Here is a 21,695-nt window from a genome sequence, read left to right as displayed (position 1 = left end):
ATGGAAGCAGGTCAGAAGAAATATTGAAGCAACATAAAATTATCTGATGGAATGCCACAAAGAATCTGGTCAAACAGAGAGAAAAAAAAAAAAAGAAATTAAGAAGGCAAGTAGGCCATAGCAAAAGGTGTGGTCTAACTCGATAGAAAAGGGGTGGGAAATAAAGTGGGCTTGTATATTATATAAAAATTATAATATACAAAATAAATTAGAATATAACTATTATATATAAAATATATTAGCATTTTTATGTGGGCTGTTTTGCTTTTCTTTGATGGCTTTTGTTCTCTTTTGGTTTTGGGACATCATGGAGCATCTGTCTGTCTGACCTGTTCATATTTGTCTAAGTCTGTCTTCAATTAACTTGATTTGCTTTTCTCCATTTAAAGTTTGCCTAGTGACTTTTTTTGAAGATTTTTGGAGTTTTAAAAATTTGCCATGGCAAGACCCCGAGGCAGGAACCGAACCCAGACGTGCAAGGTCATAATGCTAACCACTAAGTCAATTTGCTTTACTTAAATTCAATATTAAATTTATTTTTTCCCATTACAAAGAACACTACTCTTGCATAATTCCTTGCAAACCCTGGCAGGAAAGCAGGGAAAATTAGGGAAGACAGAAGGATTGGGAAAAACTCATCAGATTGTAGAACTGTAAGGGAGTACGTATTATACTAAAAAGGAAACCAGAAAAAGATGCCAGTGTACCAGGGATCAATTGCATTCCATTGAATGACATTCCACTTACTCATTTATACCACTCCTGTATTCAGGGTCATAGCCTATCCCAGCAGCTTAGGGCACAGTACACGTTGGACAGGGTGCCAATCCATCGCAGGGCACACACACATATACTTTGTTGTTCACAATTTGGGAACACCAATTAGGCTAATCTGCAGGTCTTTGGGAGGAAACCCTACAAGCACAGGGAGAACATGCGAACTCCATGCACACACATGGCCGGGAATCGAACCTGGACAGGAACCAAACCCAGACTCTGGAAGTGCAAGTGCTAACCATTATATTCTATTATTTAATAATTAGACCACCGTGCCGCTGCTTTGACATCTGATTAAAGAACGGTACTGACAGGCTAGCATTCTACCTGGAAAAGGAAGGTCTGATGGCTACTTAGAAAAGGATTCAGAAAAGGAAGGAACACCATAGACCCAGTAATAATAAAAGGTATAGAGCACAAATTATGAAACAAATGAAATAAAACGGAAAACAATTTATGAAGAGCTCATGGTACAGTCTAGCACAAGAGATAACACCCATTGGTTGGTAATCTTCCAGTGAAAGGCACAAAGCCTCATGCCACTTTTAGTGAAAAAGGAATTCCTTATAAAACAATAGGTCTGGAATAAAAGAGATATAGTGATTGTAAATTATTCCAACCCATGCAAAAGACTGGTGTTAAGAAATGTATCAAGTATTTATCATTACAGAGAGAGAGAGAGAGAGTGAGAGAGAGAGAGAGAGAGAGAGAGAGAGAGGTGAATTGAACTGAGAAACATTTATTAAACATTTTTGTAATAAGTCTACATTGTAACTACAATCAGTGATAAAGCTAATTATTGTGGTTTTACAGTTAGCAATGAGAAGCATAAAACTATTAATGTGGTACTACTATTAAAAATCTTGATTTTTTTTTTTTGGTCCATGCAAACATAGTTTGCCAAAGGTGGAGTAGAAGAACTCAGGATGGCCTGCACAGAGCCCTGAGCGTAACCCTACATACTGATATGATGGATATAAGGAGTCCACAGACGTTTGGTCATGTTCTTTATTAAACAATAGAATAATTACATATTAAGGAAGTCAATTAGATAGTTTATTTGATAATTATGCTATCGCTTTCCATCAAAGAAAAAACAAATATTAGTCTGTTCAAAATAATAGCAGTGTGGAGTTCAATTGGAGAGGTAAATTATTCTGTGGAAAACAGGTGTCAAACAAGTTTCCCTTATTTAAGGATAAATGCAGAAAAGATTGTCCTTTGCATTTTCCTCTAAAAATCAGAGTAAAACGGGTTGTCCAGATATTGTTCAGAAGAACAGCATACTTTGATTCAAAGATGGTTAGAGATGGAAAAACAAACAAAGAAGTGCAGAAAATGATAGGCTGCTCTGCTAAAATGATATCAAATGCTTTAAAATGGAGACCAAAACCAGAAAGACATAAAAGAAAACGGAAAACTACCATTCGAATGGATCGAAGAATAACAAAATTGACTTAAACAACATCTAAAGTTACTGTTAGTACTGTTACTATTAGAAGATGGCTATGTGAAGTCAAGCTATCAGCAAGAAGCCCTCGCAAAGTCCCATTGTTGAAAAAAAGACGTGCTGAAGAGGTTACAGTGCGCCAAAGAACACATTGACTGGCCTAAAGAGAAATGGTGCAATATTTTATAGACTGGTGAAAGCAAGACAGTTTGTCAGGCCCTCCAACATTGAATTCAAGCCACAGTACACTGTAAAGACAGTGAAGCATGGAGGCACAAGCATCATGATATAGGGATGCTTCTCCTACTATAGTGTTGGGCCTATTTATCACATTTTAGGGATCATGGATCAATTTGAGTACATCAGAACAGTTAAAGAGGTCATGTTGCCTTATGCCAAAGAGGAAATGCCCTTGAAATGGGTGTTTCAACAAGACAACGACCCCAAACACACCAGTAAGAGAGCAGCATCTTGGTTCCAGACCAACAAGGAGTGGCCAGCCCAATCCCCAGACCCTAATCCAATAGAAAACTTGTGGGCTGACATTAAAAATGCTGTTTCTGAGGCAAAACCAAGAAATGCAGAGGAATTGTGGCATGTATACAATTTTCACAGATGTGAAGCAGTTCTCAGAAACCATGGTTATACAACTAAGAGATGCACAAGAAAGATTGAACTTCAAGCATTTCTGTTTAAACGGTAAATTCATCACTTCGTAAAGATGAATGATGACACTGCTATTTTTTGAACAGACTAATATTTGTTTTTCTTCACTTACTGTAAACTAATAATCCATTAAACAGATTTTTTTTTATGTTGTGATTCAGAAGTGCAGGGTGTCCAATGCATTTATGTGATTTAAACTAAAAGTTATTATTTGGATATGGAGCTTTACTCACTTTTTTCAACACACTGCTATTATTTTGAACACAACTGTATGTTAGAAGGCTTAAGATTTGTCAACTTTCCACATTACCAGCTGTATGTTTTGTATGCTTTCTACATCACAACTAAAGCCAACATCAATACATTTGAAATGAAAGAAACAGAATTTCACTGCATGAAAAAAAATTATAAATTCTGGCAAAAATAAAAATTGTTACATTCCCTTACTGTTACTACACTTATGGGCTGCAAGTTAATCTGGGTGTTGGCATGGCAACACATGATGCTCTATTCAGATGTGGCTTTTCCCAATGGTGCTCTTGTGCTGAGTATCAGTAAAAATGAATTTTATGTTAATGAATAAAAAGTACACAAACACCTGATGAAATAGCAGTCATTTTAATTGTCAAATGCTGTAACATTATTATTTTTTTGCACATTAAAACTGTTCAGTAAAAATGCCATTATTTATATACTAGAAACACACAGACCAAGTGAGCATTAGGATACATTTAATTGTTAAAAAATACAATTATTAGTTATTTTAGGCAAAACCACATGAACGGATACAGTATCCCAGGTCAGGTTGTGACTATCAAAAATACTATCCAAGTATTTATTTAAGACTGAATAATGTAGTGTTTAATTCTAATATAATTATATTAGAAAACAATTAAACAATTATGTCAGAGCTGCATGAATGTCTCTACTGTACAGTAAGACAATGCTAGCCACAAAGGAAAGTGATTATCACAATACTACAAAAAGAAAAAAAAACTGATGCTGATACAGATTAACCTACAAGCCCTGTTTCCATGCAGCCTTAATGATCTATTTTATTAGACTGATGTTTATTTAGAAACTCCTTCATGTACTCAGCGAGGGCCTGAGTCTCTTCCAGAGTCACTGCATTGTACAGAGAAGCTCGTATTCCACCAACACTTCTGTCAAAATAAAAACACAAAATTAAAGCTGCATCAGGTGTTGTTGGTGTTCTGATGATAATTATTATGGTTAGTTAAAAAAAATATTTAGTTCCAAACTAGTACAGTAACTGTATAATGTAACTTACAGTGTAGTCCATATTACATTTGTGCATGATGTGTAATACCTGTGTCCTTTTAATGACATCATTCCAAGTTTGGAAGCCCCTTCCAGAAACTGTTTTTCCAGGGCTTCGTCTCCTTTTATGTTTCCAATGCGGAATGGAATGTTCATGCGACTCCGGCACTCGACATCGATGGGGGATCTGCAAAAAGAAAATGCAATAATATAATGAAAGTGTGCTAATCAGTAATTCATTACTTCTGACTGGCAGTTTTTATACTAGTTTCTTGTTTTTAATTTTGATAAATTTATTAAAACTAGGCACGTCCTGTCCCTGGTTAAAAAGATTTTCCCTTAAAATATTTTTTTAACAAAAATCCGAAATGGAAACCACTGAATCTAAAGATTATTTCCCCCAAAGCTGTACAAAAGACTCTGAATAAATATTATTTATGTAAATATTTTTCACATCACATTTAAAGGAATGAATCAAATTTCAAATGATAAATTAGGGTTTTTAATTATGAAACAATTTTTACTTACGAGTAAAATCCATTGGAGCTGTCGATGATGTCGTAGATCAGAGAGGATTTCTGCTTGCTCAGTTTCTCCATGACATCTATGCCTCCATTGTTTTTGATCCACTCGAGGACCAGTTTCACAATGTAAATACTATGAAAATCAAATAAGAACTTAATAAATAAAAGAGCATGGCTTTAAAAACAACTGCAGCTAGGACTTACAACAACTGGAATTACACTGTGTCTGATTCTGTATGAAAAAATATACAGCAGGGACCCAATTGATATTTAGTTAAAATGTGACAAATGTACAGAAACAGTTCCCATCTTAAACCACTGACACCTACCTGTTATACATTTCGTTCCCGACCACAAATAAGCAAATAAACATCAGAGGTTATCTAGTTACCTGAATTTCCTCTTTCTTTCATCTTCAGAATTGGCCATATCTCATAAAATCACTAATTTTATTCTGCTACCTTTTTGTTAATAATTCTTGTAATTAGAACTGTATGAACCCTTTTGAATTCATTAAAAACTCATAGGCTGTACCTGAAGCAAGGTGGCGTGTTGTAGAGGGAATTATTTTCAGCTTGCAGTTTGTAATCAAATATAACAGGACACTCCTTCAAAGCTTTTCCCATAAGATCCTCCCTTATGATCACGATAGTGACTCCTGCACATCCAGCATTTTTTTGTGCACCTGCGAAAATGAGCCCAAACTTGGAAGAAGACAAAGTAACACAAATTTAAAACCACTGAAACAACACAACAATGACACTATCAATACAACTACAACCTAAATACTGAAGAATATATCCCACCTTGGACACATCTACTGGTTGTGAAAGGAAATTTGACGACATATCACTGACAAGAATCACATCCTTGGTGTCAGGAATGAAGTTAAACTCAATGCCATGGACTGTTTCGTTGCAGCAGTAGTAAACGTACGAGGCTGAAGGGTTCAGTGTCCAGCTGCTGCTGTCTGGAATCCCTAAAGTAATGCAAAAGATTTTTTAATTTACAAAAATATCTAATCAACCGGCATTACATGGCTTAATCTTAAACGCCATTATTATTTAAAGCAAATGAGTAAAAAGTTATGGGATTTTTAAAAAATTAAACACAAGGATCTTTTTGAAAATCCTGAAAAGGACAGATGCAGGTGGGTGTTTTTGAACATCTTTAGCATTTCTATTTAAATTAATGCTTAAAACAAAAAAACAAATCTACCCAAGGGTAAATAATTTGTCTACGCAGAAGAATCAACGGACAGCAGCATGATAGTCTGTGCCATATTGGCTGCTTTGAAACTGCTGATCTCCTGAGATTTTACACACGATGTGGAAAAGATACCATGACAACGTTTACACAGAGGAAGAGACTTAATCATGTTCTCTCTGTGGATGTTGTCATGAACATGCGCAAGTGTAACGCATTAGGGGTTTAACTAAATAAAAAGACAATACGTCTTCAACAAACAACAAAAAATAATTGAGTTGCTGCCATTCGCGTATGTAAAAGTGTAAAATGTATAAGTTGGGACCCTTCACCTATAAGATGGCCTATTTTTAATAGACCTAATTTTTTCATCTTCAACAAGTAAATCTTAACACATGAAAAACAGGCCGAAAAAGCTTAATGTAAAGACATGGATTATTCTACTTTTCTGTTTTCACACCCTATTTTTACATTGCACCAGGAACCAAAAGTTCCTGCTCATGCTGTACTGTAGTTTCTAAAGAACTCACCAGTGTGACGGTCTACTTTTGGATTTACAACGTTCACTTTGCCGTACTTCTCCGCCTCTTTGACAGCTCTTGCAGAAAAGTTTCCTGTTACAATATAATCAGCACATCTGTCCTCCTTCAGGCCCAACAGATTCAGAGGAATAGCACTGAACTGGCCTGTACCACCGCCTTGCAGAAACAGAACCTTGTAGTTTTCTGGTATATTCCTGAATTCAGAGTAGTCAGGGTGAAAACAGGTAAAAATCCATTATCGGTGAAAAATGTAACATACATGTGCACATGTTGCATTTCCATATCATAAGGACATACATTTCCTAAAGGTTCATGATAATATGTTAGGAAATATGTACGCATAAAATAGGGCTATAGCAAATAATCCTCACCAGGATGTTGTGATGAGGCTTGAAGTGAAGCAAGGTTACTATAACCACTTTAAAGTTTAATTATTATTGTATCACAGCAAAGTGATTTGCAACAGCTTAATTTTTTTATTAAGAAGTAAACATTTAAACCAAAGTTTAAACCATGTTAATGAAAATAGGAGTGACAAAATTAAACAAAATTGTGGACATTAGATCCTAGTTAAGATAAAAGTTATTCATGGAGCATCTACAGTAAACCCTTAAAAGAGCTCCTAAGGTGAAAAATTGTTTGGAGTAGTTAGAAGGACTTTAAAGAGCCTTAGGAGTTTCTTAAGCAGAGGAGCAAATAGTAGAAAGATGGAAATGAAGTACTTGCTCCTGGGTTTGCTACAGTACATAAAAACCAACCTCAGCACTTAAACTGACAGGCACAATCACATCAAAGAGCCAGACCATTTTCTCCTGTTACTTACAAATAGATTATGCACAAAAATTATGAACTTAAAATAAAAATAAATAAATTTACGTGCAAGAAAATAGACGAAATAGACTTGTTATATCAAGGTAATAGCTTGTAATATATTATAATTAAGAGAATGTTGTTGTAATGCACAGGAATGCTTACCCATCCATTTATTCAAGAAATATAGTATGTTTTAACACGAAATTATTCTTAGAAACTTTCTAAATACAGCCCCAGATTTGACCCTTTGTCTGGGTTAAGGACTCACAATAGTTCTCGAAGTAGAGTTTCAGCTGAGTTGACTATCTTGAAAAAATCTGATGACCTGTGGCTCATTTCTAGGTAAAAAGGAAGAAACATTAATGTTAGCATAAATTACACACCAGCTGAGCAATTTCATTTTATCTAAACAACGCTACTTACCAAGGACACTCATTCCGAGACCATTATAATCCAGCAGTTCTCTCTGAGCCTGGATCATAACCTGAGAAAAAGCCAGAATAATTTTTTCATTAATTAGTACAGTTACCCCTCAGAGTCATAATCATTGTTTTTGAGCAGCAGCAATGCAAAAAGACTAGGGTTTATTTCGCAGGTGAATGTAGAGAAGTTCTTCCTAGCCGGAACTAATACATTTGATTTGTTATTACTAGGTGCGTTTACATGAAGCCTAACCTTCCACTAATAATTGGAAAAAAGCCCAATCAGAACAAAACTGCATTATGTTAATACCTCAGTTGGAATGGTCTCACAAAATCCAGCCATGAAAAAGAGAGGTGGTGTAAACTTTTGATCATCCCTTTAGAAGGTAAATATTAGACATGTAAACACTTAATCCAAATGTTTCTCTTTATTCAGAATAAAGATATTCTTTCTGTGCAAGTTTGCAGTTTGTGGGAACAACTCTCTCCCACCACATTTTGTACATAATAAAGCATGTAACTAATCATAAATGAGACTGCATTGTTGTAACCAATCACAACGCAGAAGTTTAAACGCTTTACAGAAGACATCACTATGATGCTCATCAAAAATTTTTTTATTATGAATTAAAAAAAGACATATCCTTCAGCATGTATATGTGTATCTTTCTGAATCAGAATTTCAATCGATTGAGTAAATATTGTCCATGTAAACAGAGCTACTGTTGAAATTTAATTTCAACCAACTAATTTGGTTTATGAATTAATTTGGTCATTCACCACCAAAGTGAAAAGATACACTGACGGGGTAACGTATTATAGTTAAGACATTAACCCGAGACATGGCTGCATCAAATACTTTTGGAAATTTCTGCAACATGTTAGTAATTAATTTCTTAAAATAAAAATTTAAAATAGCCACTATAAAAAGGATATAACTTAATGATTTTGGCCATACCATTCTTGCCCAACTTCTGTTGTTTTATTTCAATTATTTTTTTTTTAAATAAAATGTAATTATTTAAAGGCTTTTGCTTGAGACTTTGTTCCGTCTGGTGCAAAATGCTTTATTGTTTACAAATGCAGTATAAACTATAAGAGAACCGATTATAAAAATTCTTAACATTTTTTTAATTGTGCCAGGGTTTACTTCACAAGAAGCATCATTATTTTTGACAAGCCTATTCAAATTTTCATTTGTGTATAAAGAGGGACCAAGGGTTAGTAGGACACAGAACTGAACATGTCAGCAGACTGCATGAGGTCCAGACTTGGGGAAGAAAAAACATTATAAATAGGCCCTTAACAACCATTTCCAGCCTCTTTCATTCACAAACAACTAAGTCTTTGTCAACAAGTCCACAAGTTGAGTGAATAGGTATTGGTCACAGGCATGCATGAAGTTCTAACATGCATTTAACTCCTACTGAGCACTGCAACTAATAATGAACCTTATAAAAAAAAAGAAAAAAAAAAATGAAAAAGTTATGAATTAATTAATGAGCTACAATTATACACAATATTTTTGGTGTGCAAGTGTATATAATTAAAAAATATATATAAAATATTATGGTTTTTGGCCACTTGATAGTGTGGGGAAAGGGGACAGAGATTTAGTCAAGTGCTTTACATTGTATATTTGTTTCAAAGGCTTAGAAGGCTACTTTGGCGGACTTAAGAACAAATCTGACTTACAAACATGCTCCCGAAACAAAAATTGGACAAATTGGTGAGCAAATCCGAATGAATCAGAACTGAATGGACTGAAATGACAAAGCATAAAGGAGTAGAACATATCATCTGTAATGTTTTTAAGGAGCAAGTGTCAGCAAAGTTCCAAAAGAACTCACTCACACTCAGTACTTAACTTAACAGCTGTTTTACTTAGAGTACTGTACAAATGTCTTTGTAATACAAAAAAATCCATAAGAAAGATGCTTTTGAAAACATTTCTACACTTCTTTTTTTTGAAACTTTTATAAAATAAAACTTCAATATTTTTTGTCAGACTTTTTATTAGACTCCTTTTTATTTTTATGCAAAACTCATGAGCCTAAATTACTTTTTCTTTTTTATCTGTAAACTAGTCAGTCATTTAAAATATTGCTTTCTTAAGAGACATGTGAATATTCTTCTGTAACCTTATTTATTTAATGATTATGTGGTAGAAGTAAATTGTGAATAATGTGAATCATGCAGACAGGATAAACATATAATATCTGTACTACAGATAATACGGTGCCTAAGACTTGCACAGGACTGTATATAGGTAAGAAATCACCTTCATCACCACGTCTAGTGCTAAACAAAGTTAGAATGCAATTTTACACAGGACGCTGTGCTGACTGTCAATGTGTGAATAGTGTAGAGCCCCTACATTTTACCACCATTGTTGCCTTAAGCTACTCATTAGCATACCTGATTAAACTTAAGACATTAATTAGCCAAATTAGACATGCTAGGAGTTAATTCTGGAAAACATACAGGTGCTGTGACAATTTCAAACACCAGGATGCTTTATGGAGAGGTTTGAAAATTGAATTGATAATCAGATTAAAGATAACAGAAAACTGTACTTGAAAAATATGGAATTTAATTAGGCACATATAAATGTAAGAAATGAAGTAAGTTGAGAGCAGAAACTCCTGTGCAAGAATAAATCACCCCGTATGTGTTTATATAGGTTAAATCTAAGGATGTAGTGGTGTTCACTTATGTACAAGTGTAGATCTAAAAGTTCAATACAATTAAATTGTATTTATCTAGTGAAGAGAGATGGAATAGTGTAAGAATAGTCACTGTCATAAAGCAAATGTCAAAGGTTCACCTATTACAGTTTTATTTTTATTGTGATAGAAATAAATAATGTCTATTATATTTTGATAGTTTCTTAAATAAATGCTTTTGTTCCAGTAAAAAGAGGTTTTCACTCAGCAGTTCATAATCCCATATAAATCCCACAAACATTCAATTACTTTATCTTTAGACAAAGAAAACAAACACAAACAAGTCGACTGGATTTCATTTTTGTGGTCAGTTTCGATACAGAAAGAACGTACTACCTTCAGATATCTCAGCCTGCAAACATGTTCTTTAGCCAGTACATTTAAAATACTTTAGACAAAAAAAAAGACTTTTTTTAGCATGAATGTAGGCTTTTAACTTTCAACAAAATTTTAAGTAGCACAGTGTACTATTAAATGTTCACAATGTGGGAGTTAAGATTTTATTTTTAGGCCTAATGACTTTTAGACAATTGCCATAAAAAATAAATTTACCATAAATAAATCTTAAAATGTTTCTTTGATAACCTCTGTTGGGGAAGGACAGCATAACCCATTTCTCTGATGTGTCCTAGGTCATATTGTATGGCTTGGCAAACAGATAAATCCAACAGATAACCTTTCATGCATGGAACAACATTGCTCACACAATCAATCAGGGAAATGAACCCAAGTCCTGTTTATCAGCACTACTTCGCTATAAAAAAATAAATAAGTATCTCCTCTGTGGTACAGCACAGAGCATATGTTCACTATAACCTTTACAACTTGTTAGGTTAACAGAAAGATTAAGCCATAGTTTTTTTCTGGCACATTTAAGATGACTGAGCTAAGACTATGTACGGTATATCTAGTAGACCAATCATTATTAGCCATCTGCACATCTGAAATTCTGTTAATGTTTACAGGAAAGTCTTAACTAAACTGGCAAAGGGATGTCTCAGGACCACGTTCGCTGCTTAAATAACTTTAACAGTTTTTTTTTTTTTACTATATTTGTCAATCAAGTTTCATTTGCTCAATGCACACACAGAGTTTAAAACTGTACAGACTAGTCCAACAACATTCCTAGGATAGATTATACTTAGACATGCCATTGTCCTAGCCAAATCACCATGGTAGTTCATGAGGAAAAGGTAAGTATATCTTTGAAAATTAGTAATATTTCAATATTTCAGGTTGCCAACAGGTTTGTGACGTGACAACATACTGTCTTATGAGATCCTAGGACTGCTTAGGGTTCCGGTTCTTAAAAAAAGCCTATGTTTTAGTAGGGTTTAAAAATAATAAATCATTCTTTTGATTATGTGAAACTGCTTTGCGACAATGACAATTGTTAAAAGCGCTATACAAATAAATTGAATTGAATTGAAAAACACAAAATTTGCATCATCAATAAATGTAATACGAGACTAAATTTGAACATTACCACATTAAAAGAAATTTAATAAACTGTAAAATCTACTGATCAACCAATTTTGGGGGACAAAACCTAGACAAATCAAAACTGTCACTTTCAGGACATAAGTCCTGAAAATATTTAAATGTGGGATTCTAAAAAAATTGTTTGGCTTAAAATACTAAAATAATCAAGTAGCCTAAGGTGCAGACAGAAAAACAAGCATTGCATGTCTACATACAAAAACCTCATCCATCATAGTGCAAAATAAAATTGTTTAAAAAAATATGATGGGTAAGTATATTTGGGCTTCATTTTTTATTCCTGAATTTAAACTTTTGTGTTTTTTCCCCCTTTGTTTATTGCTGTTTGCTTGCATGTACACAAATTATATTTTTGCTTGCTCAAATATTATCTCATGCACTGGCTATATATCCAGAAAAGTTGCCATGTTTCACTAACAAAAACTCCTATGCACTGCTAAAACAAACTCCAGGCCCAAATTATTTCAGTGTGAGAAGGCGTACTGTAACTCAATTATACTGTTTATGCACATACTCTGTTTCACCAAAAAAAAAAGAAGCATTTTGCAAGTCAAGCAAAATCTTATTTTTACTTGTTAAATAAGCGAGGTCCTGTTATACATGCACTTTGTCCGCTGGGCGTCACATGATCACAACTGAGACAAAGGCTCTTCTCTCTCTCTTAGTCTCAATCCGCGTGCATCATTTGTATAGTCAACATCCATGCGCACATGTACTGTTTACTATAACACTGTGACCACGTGTGTATGCACGCATAAAAGCATTTTTTTTGTCTCCATTTTTTAGTAACTGTACTGCAACAATGGCCTCCATTAAGAAATAATCTGCTTCTACCACATAGGATGCTGTGCTGCCTAGTTTTATCTTAACAAACAACCAACCATAACCATGGGACAATCCAACCCACATATTTTGAGATCTCTTACACCTACACTGTTTAGTGTACACCACCTGCAGGAATTTAAACAAATATAGTGGAACCTCAGATGTAAATCTATAAATTAGACATAGATTGCCTCGCCAAATAATTTTAAACATAACTAAATAGATTTTTAGATATTTCAGTTACTGATCTCTAATCAGTATCTTCTTCCTTTGAAAAAAAGGAAATAAAAAATAGCCCATGTCCACATAATCAAAAAAGTTAAAAAATAAAAAAGGCATGCTTCTTTATGCCTTTTAATTTAACAACAGCTGAGTTTTCAGTATTTCATGATTTTATTAAAACAGCAGAAATTTCTTGCTTTAAGCGTTAGATTGGTAAGAAATCAAAATTTAGTTGTCACCCTTTTTTTTTTAAATCTGAAAAACAACCAGATTTATAACCAAAACCATGGGACAATCTGACCCACATATTTTGAGATATCTTGCACCCACACTGTTAAATAATAACATTCATATGTTTGAAGGGTTTGGCAGGATATCTCAATAGACACCAAACAAAACAGCAACTCAAATGGATGCAAAGCAATCAACAGAAAAATGGTTGTGATCTGCTATGAATCTGGTTGTTTATAGCAACTACACCCTGCCCAAAAGTCGCTGCGTTGAGTGAAGCAGCTACACCCTGCCCGAACATCTCTGATGGAGCATCTGCAACCTGTCCAAACATCAGGAGGAGCAGCTGCACACTGCCGACGTGTCGCTGTCCCAGAAGGATCAGCTACTCACTGCCCACGTGCGCAGCAGGTTAAGGAGACCTCTGCGATTGATGACGTCATGCAGTTGGAAGCGCTGCGTGAGAACAGGGATTTCATCTTTTTTTTTTTTATTATGGGAAATCCAGCTAATTCTCTAAAAGTGAACACGGAATCTTTATACGAATACTGCAGGTCGTAACCAATCCAAAGGAGAAGACCATGTGGCTGATGCAACATTACCACGCATCAGCACCGAAGAGTCTAACTGTTTCTCCAATAATGCATGTGGCTTGCGCTCATATTTACACTAAGTCTCACGCAGAACTCATGCACACACGTTCTGATTTGCAGTAAACGTCGTTTGCACGGAGTGTAAGAGTGTTTCAGCTGCAGCCTGACTCCCAGCGCGGGGAGAGGAGAGGGGCAGCAGGGCAAGGAAAGCCTGGCACATACGAGAGGACGAGACTGGCATGAAAATAAACATCTTCTATGCATTTGCAAAAGAACGAATGAAAGAACGAAAGAAAGACTTACAGGTTCTGGAAGTTTCGCAGGTCCCGAACCAAAGTTTATAACTTTCTTTGTTGCCATTGTGTAAAGAGTGTATTACTGAAGTAGATGTGGAACCTGCAGAGAACTTATAACTGCCCCTGGAGTCGCGGCGCTCTCTCACACACTCGCAAACACACACACTTTGCGCTTCCGGGCAGGTGATGCTTGATCCCAGCTGGAGCGGCCCTTCTGCCTTACGATTGGCCGCTGGAAAAAAGAACCCGAAGCCCCGAGTTCTGATTGGCTGTGTGTTATGAGCGGGGAACATGATTGGCTTTTCTCTTCACGCCACTAAAACGTGATCGCTTTAGAGGAAATCTACAGTAAAATGGGGCAGCGTTCCGATCGGCTTGAAGTTCCCTGATCAGGGTGCTTAGTCATGTTAAGTGCGAATCCACAGGGGAGCTCAGTTCAAAAGGAAAGTGTGAATGGTGTAGAAAGCACAGTGAACAATGGTTCCCATCAGTCACTGCGCCTCAATTGTGGCAGGGGAAAATGGATTTGCCCATCATTATTATCGAGGATGACATAAAATAATATGACGCAAAAATATATTTTAATTAATACATCAATGTAATTCATTAACAAATAGTCTCATCTCACTTGGAAACTCTGTAGTCCAACTAAGGAAGTTATTATACACTATTGACTGGAGGACAATGGTGACCATTTTTATGACTGTGTAGGACCTCCAGTCAACATTCATACACTACTGGCAATTTGGGAACGCCAATTACCCTAACCCTTCATGTCTGTAACCTGTGAGAAGAAATCCACCAAGCACTGGGAAAAACATGCAAACTCCACAGACACAAGACAGGAATCGAACCCGGACCCTGGAGTTGCAATGCAACAGTGCTAACCACTAAGCCACCGTTGCCGATTGGATTAGCTAGTAATCTGTAAAAAAAAAAAAAAAAAAACCTGCACAGTAAAGATTTCTTTGTATATCTTGTAAATTTATTTTGTTATTTATTCACGAGTAAATACACAATTCAAAAGGATAATTGTAACCTTTTGTAATGTTATGAGTTTCTACTTTAATAATTATTTACTTTTTATTTTCTGTAGTGAAATATCCACAGTGGGTGGCACGGTGAGGTAGTTTTTAGCACTTCACGCCTCCAGGATAGAGGGTTCGATTCCCCAATTAGCATTCCCCAATTGTCTGTTGAGTGTGTGTGTGTGTGTGTGTGTGTGTGCTCCGCAATGAATTGGCACCCTATCCAGGGTGTACCCTGCCTCTTGCCCTAAGTTTCCTGGGATAGGCTCCAGGCCCCCACGACCCTGTTAAGGATAAGCAGTATAGACAATAAATAAATGAATGAATCAATGAAAAAAATTTCCACAGTAGCAGCAACAGTCATTTCAGGTGTTTATGTTTACTAGAGTAACACACAGAGGACGTGATGTCTGCACTGGTGATGTCGCAGTGTGACTGAGGGAACAGAGGGACTCTGTCAAGGGAAGTTCCCTTAACCAACATTTAAGTACTGTGTGGAATCAAACACAGCCGCTTGGTTTTAACATATGTTGCAGGAAGGCAGGACTGAACTTGTTTTAATTGGGGTAAAGGTTGTGGAAGAAGTGCACTGTCACTAATGCACTGGTTAGTCCTAGTGGACTGCTTTAGTAATTTGTTTCTTTTGACTTGCATAAATTCAACAGTTGTTTTAGACAGAATCAAAGTCATACAAGCAGCTTGTCTTTTTTTTTTTTACTTTTGATTTCTTATTTTTATGCTTAACTCCTTCTATATCTTGCAGTTTGTTCTTAGTTTTTTATTGCACTAGTAACTTCTGGTCAGTTCTTACATTACCCTGTGTGTACAGACGATATGTTAGATGTACAGCGTGCAATTTTACAGCCTGTCTTTTGTTACTGTCTCTTGTTACTGTCTCTATGGCTGATGGATATCTGGAATTTTCTTTGCTATCTATCTATCTATCTATCTATCTATCTATCTATCTATCTATCTATCTATCTATCTATCCATCTATCCATCCATTTATCCATCATCCATTCATCTATCATGTTAATGCTAGTTCTACTGTGCTTCTTCACTTCTTCTTAAGTCAGAAAAAATGTACTGTAAAACTAGACAGATTTATATAATATATTCTGTCATCTGCAAAAAAATATGGTGGCAGCATACCTAAATTCCCCAAGATTTTAATACAGCCATTAAAATTTCCCCAAAATGTTGCATCCTACTGTGCTACCAAGATAATTCTTCAAAAAATGTTTTTGCAACAGGTTTTAGTTAAGGTCTGTTATGTTACAGTGTAAAAAAGAAGATTGTGCTACATGCATTTTAGAGCAAACAGAGTTTAAATTGTTTTTGGGGGGCGTTTTCTAACTCCATGTGCATTTTGTTTAGATTCAGTTCTTGTCTCCATATTTATTGTCATTTGATTGCTTTTAGGTACAGTACTTACTGAATTTCTGTAATTAAAAACTACTGTACTATGTTGCAAAGTCTTATCATCCTTTCGTGTATGGTTTCTGAGTAAAGACTTTTCTAGTATGTCTCTGTCTGTCAGGGTTTTGACTTCTATTATACATTTAAATTATTTTTTTTTTAAATGAATTTAAGCACTTGTGTCATGTTGCTTACTACCATACTAGCGCCACCATCTGTCCTGTGTAATGCCAATAGTAAAGCATCTTGAGGGGTTGCTTCTCACTTGAGTGCTTTAATTCACAAATTTGCCCAAGAATACAGCCATGAATAAAAAATGGTACAAAAACATCCCAACCATCCAGAAACAGTTTGGTAACTAACAATACCTTTTCCAGCATGATGGAGCACCTTGCCATCATCACCAAAAATGATACTAAAACTAAAAATAATACTGAAACTAAATGTCTCCGGAAACACAACATCAAATTTTTGGGTCCATGGCCAGGAATGTTCACAGACCTTATTCTAATTGAGAACTCGTGGCCAATTCTCAAGAGGCGGGTGGACAAACCCAAACTCCCGCCAAATTGTGACAAGCTCCAAGTATTTATGCCAAGTATTTTTAATGTGTTTTCATTGTCGAACGAGGCCAAAAAATGCACGATAAACCTAGACTAATCTTTTTTTATATATATTTTCTGTCATCTGCAAAAGCTTATTATTAAAGAAAGTAAATTATAAATAAATGTAATAAAACTTGCATAAATATTTTAATAAATTATATATATATATATATATTTTAATAAATTATATATATACATATTTCTTATATGTAATATTTTTTTCTATGAATCATCAGAAGTTTCTATTATTTCTTATGGTGAAATTTGCTTTGATATATAAGCGCTTAGATATACAAGCACACTTCAGGAACAAATCATTTTTGCGATCCATGTTCGCGATGCATTTACAAAACCCAACAAGCACCATAATGAAACTGGATCACAGGAAAAAAGACCAAAACTTACCTGTGCTGCAGAGGAGAACTTCATTTAGAGTTACCAGCTAAGATTGTAACTCTAATTTCAGATTTAATTACAATTTTTCTCAACTGCTTTAAGTCATTTCTTACAACAGAACTGCATTTCTCAAAACTACTTGTTCCACTGTCAGATCCTGTTGTCAGTTTTTCACATTATATCAGCTATGTCTTTTTTTCATGTTGTGTTTTCATCTAATTGCAATTGCTTTTGGACAACATGCAAATAGTACATCTGTACATCTGTCAACTGTTTTTGACAATTCTTGTTGCTTTTGTCTTGCTGTGCAAAATAACTTGTCCTGGTTCTCAGCTGAAATGTCACAACCACCAAACTAATTAGTCTTTTTCTATCAAAAGGTCTGTACTATTGAAATGAGTAAACATGTTCTCAGAAATCTGTATTTCTATACAGATTTCTACAAATTGTACGTACATGTTTGCTAAGAAATATGTCCAGAATTAAGAAATTGCTCTCAGGTAAGTCTTCACCTTCGTTAACAAAGGGATACATGTGCAACTCTAGATTAACCAATGATCAACCAGTTCTGTGAAATAGCTCAGAGTTGCAACTCATAAAGACTGATTTGGCAGGGTCACATATAAATACAGTGCACAACACAAGTGTTCCCCTTTCTGATAATGGAAGCTGAAGGAAGAAGAAGAAGATTAAGACACAACAGAGGAAGGGGTATAAGATGCCAAAGATACACAGAGATTCCAAATAAAAACAGGGCCACACTGGTGGATCACGTTATCAATCATGGCCTTACAATGGAAGAGGCTGGTCGAAGGGTGCAGCCAAATGTTGGAAGAACAACTGTGTCATCAATAATTGAATCATTTCGTACAGAGAACAGGTATGTAATGTACTGTATAGTACAGTAATACTGTAGACTTACTGTTACATATACTGTAACACACCTTAGGTTATCCATGCATACAGTAATTTTAGGTATTTACTGTATGAATCAAAATCCTGAGATCCTTATACTACTGTAATTTACAGTTTTTCTCCATTGGTTTGGCTCATTTCTTGAAACAGAAATGACATTCTCAAAACATCATGGACAAACCTCCAAACCACTTGGCAATTGTTCCCAACAGAATTGAATTTCTCATTCATTTCATCAAATTGCAAATGTCTAAGTACATCTTTGCAAATGATTAAGTACAGATAGCCTACATTTAGCACAATTTCCAAGTGAATAGATCTTGTTGATCTAAACTGATTGTTAATTCTCAGTCTAATGGTTGTTCTCTCCAAAATGTGTCAGCATCATTTCATTGTATAAGTCATTACATGCACAATAGTCTGTTCAATTGTCAAAATTAGTCAAGAGCATACTACCATGAATACCATACAGTAGATCAATCCTTGGAACATTTGATTACAATTTATTACTGTACAGCAATGAACAGTCAGGTGAAACTAAAACTTAACTAATGAAGGAGGAGTTTCACACATCTCAGATGACCAATCAAACAGTATGTTTAGTTACCTGACAGGTGCTGCCCATGACTGTGAATGCTGCCAAACATGTATGTAAAGAGCTTGACCATGCAGGACCAGTACTATTTCTGAACATGGAGGCACCTGGCCAAGTAAATGAACAAGGGCAGCTGCCTGCTCGAGGAAGAGGAGGAAGAGAAGGAGTAAGGGTGCGTGGTGGAATAGGTGGAAGAGGCCGTGGTGCACAAAGACACTGTGCTGTTCCGGATGAAATTCGGGCCACAGTTATAGACCATGTCATCAACCATGGCCTCACAATGGCGGAGGCAGGTCGCCGAGTGCAGCCTAATGTGCTTGCTCTACAGTCTTCTCCATGGTGTTGTGCCGAACCATCCACATTATTTTGGCAAAAGCACCAAGAGTGTTGAGAATGTCCGGTCTGTTTCAAGAAATAAGCCAAAGCAATTGAGAAGGCTATTTGGCATTTTTTAAATGGGAAAGGAATTTAGTTTTGATGCATGAGTGAACTGTTTTTGGAGAGATACAGTATTAGCCTTTGCAGGTGAGCTATAGTGTTGTGCTAAACTGTAACACTGTTTTGCCAAATAATCTTAGAATTTTGAGAATGTAATTTCTGTTTTAAGAAATGAGCCAAACCAATGGAGAAAAACTGTAAAACATATCTTCTCATGCAAGACAACCTCGCAGGGGTGGCAGAGGGACCCTTTTCACCCCTCAGCAGGAGGAAGCTATTTGCAATATGGTTATGGCTAACAATGCCATAAGACTAAGCAAGATACAAAGTGCTATTGTTGAAGACGACATTATCTTTGAAAATATATAATCTGTGAGCATTTCAACTAAGACAGGGTCTTGAAAAGACATGTTATTACCATGAAGCAGCTGTACAATGTACCCTTTGAAGAAAAGCTGACAGAGTGAAATAGCTGTGACTCCAGTTTGTACAGGTATGTTGTATACCCACTATACTGTAAGAGTAACTTCTACACATTTGATATTGGTGTAACTTCATAGATTTTTACATTTGATGTAGCTGTAAAAAATGAAGACAAATACTGTAATTTATGCACACTGTGTTTTTTCTGGTATACTGTATAGCGCATAATGGAAATCAAGAGAATCACCTCTCAACTTCATATACTAGAATGAGGCTGGCTTCAACCTGGCCAAAGGCAGAAGGCGTGGTTAAAATCTAATTCGCCAGAGAGCTACTGTTAATGTCCCAGGCCAATGGGGAGGAAGCATCACTATGTGTGCTGCTATTTCATACCAAGGTGTGCTAGCTCATATTCCTATCATGGGAACGTACTGTACAACACACAGCATCTCCTTACATTCATAGACAATCTTTATAGAAATGTTATTCCTGAGGATGAGAGGGACCTTAATTGAGTTGATCTACCAAAGTGTGTAGTAATTTGTGATAATGTCCGTTTCCACCACTCTGACAACACCAGGCAGTGGTTTGTCCACCACCGCAGGATGCTGATTGAATTCCTTCCACCCTACTTCCCATTTCTAAACCCAATTGAAGAGTTTTTTCTCGGTTTGGAGGTGGAAGGTTTATGATCATCAGCCACATATGCGGATGACACTGCTGGATGCCATGGATGCAGCATGTGAGGACATCTCAGCAGATGCATTCAGAGGCTGGATTAGGCACTCAAAAAGATTCTTTCCACCGTGCATAGCAAGGGAAAATATATTGTGATATGGATGAGAATCTGTGGCCCAACACACAGGACCGACATGACGCATAAAACCTGCCACGTAATTTCACCTTTACTGTACCTTCTAATGTACATGTATGTTTTTACCACTTTGTCTTTTTCATGTTTCCATTTGTCGGTAAATAACCTACTGTATGTATAGTTTCCTTTGTTTTCTGTATGTAAGTACCACTACTGACAGTACAGTAAAAATGTGAATACAGTCTGATCTTTTCTTTCGATTCTTCCATATACTATTACGTGTGTTGATTGGTTAGATGAGGTTAGATGGAATAATTTAGAAAAATGATCTATTCTTACCATGTAAATTACTGTAATACCTCTTTGACACTGTAAATTATGACACATACCAGTACGGTAATTTAGTGGTTTCTAGTCATCATCATACTGATGTTGGGTCTGCAGTCGGGCTGGGTTATAAACAGCAAGAAACAAACTAACTAAAAAAATGACAACTCAATCGGGAGTGGAACACCGAGGGCTGAGTCTCACTCAGCCTTGACCTTAACCGTGACGGTTCTTTGTAACCCACGTGACGTACCCGTTCCTGCAGACACCGTTCAGTCCTGCAGTAGTTTACACAAACATCTGATCAATAACACTCACAAAACACAATATGGTGCACAGCAGTGAACAGACAAAGGGCTACGGGTTTAACTGGAATAAATAGGGAGACACACGGAGAAGACACAGGTAAACTTGATTTGGTGCAAAAGACATACATGTATAGTGAAACAAGTACACACGTAGACACACTAGGAGGAGACATAGCGGCGGCGGCTCAGTAAAAGCAAGACAGATCTTATTTCCCAAGGCTGAGGTGGGCCAGGTGTGACAGTTGTGCAGTTTGTACGTATTGTTTTGAGAAATGCACTTGGAGATCTGCATGACTGAAAGCAGATGAGAAAAACTGTAAAATTCAAATTTTATTTGTCACATACATAGCCAT

The 21,695-nt window shown here is 36.0% G+C and overlaps 1 protein-coding gene across 1 annotated transcript; it reads right to left on the bottom strand.

Annotated features, from left to right (window-relative positions):
- Window positions 1-3,545: 3,545 nt before the first annotated feature.
- LOC128509464 (phosphoserine aminotransferase-like) lies at window positions 3,546-14,256 on the bottom strand. The gene is made up of 9 exons (XM_053481220.1): window positions 14,082-14,256; window positions 7,683-7,743; window positions 7,528-7,597; window positions 6,435-6,640; window positions 5,505-5,677; window positions 5,233-5,402; window positions 4,703-4,831; window positions 4,224-4,361; window positions 3,546-4,056 (listed from the first exon to the last, which is right to left on the bottom strand). Exons 1-9 carry the CDS (start codon window positions 14,136-14,138, stop codon window positions 3,936-3,938), a joined length of 1,125 nt encoding a protein of 374 aa, XP_053337195.1. The 5' UTR covers window positions 14,139-14,256; the 3' UTR covers window positions 3,546-3,935.
- Between the last annotated feature and the right edge of the window lie 7,439 nt (window positions 14,257-21,695).

Source organism: Clarias gariepinus, chromosome 21 (assembly GCF_024256425.1).
Source record: "Clarias gariepinus isolate MV-2021 ecotype Netherlands chromosome 21, CGAR_prim_01v2, whole genome shotgun sequence".
Taxonomy (NCBI): Eukaryota; Metazoa; Chordata; class Actinopteri; order Siluriformes; family Clariidae; genus Clarias; species Clarias gariepinus.
This window is presented reverse-complemented; position numbering and strand designations above follow the sequence as displayed.

What these genes read in the sequence shown, in the direction of transcription:
- LOC128509464 (XM_053481220.1), bottom strand. Translation starts at nt 14,138, where the DNA reads ATGGCAACAAAGAAAGTTATAAACTTTGGTTCGGGACCTGCGAAACTT. An exon ending in AAAAGTAGACCGTCACACTG is followed by an intron (nt 5,678 to 6,434) that starts GTGAGTTCTTTA and finishes GCATTACTTTAG; the next exon opens with GGATTCCAGACAGCAGCAGC. An exon ending in ATGTCATTAAAAGGACACAG is followed by an intron (nt 4,057 to 4,223) that starts GTATTACACATC and finishes TTATTTTGACAG; the next exon opens with AAGTGTTGGTGGAATACGAG.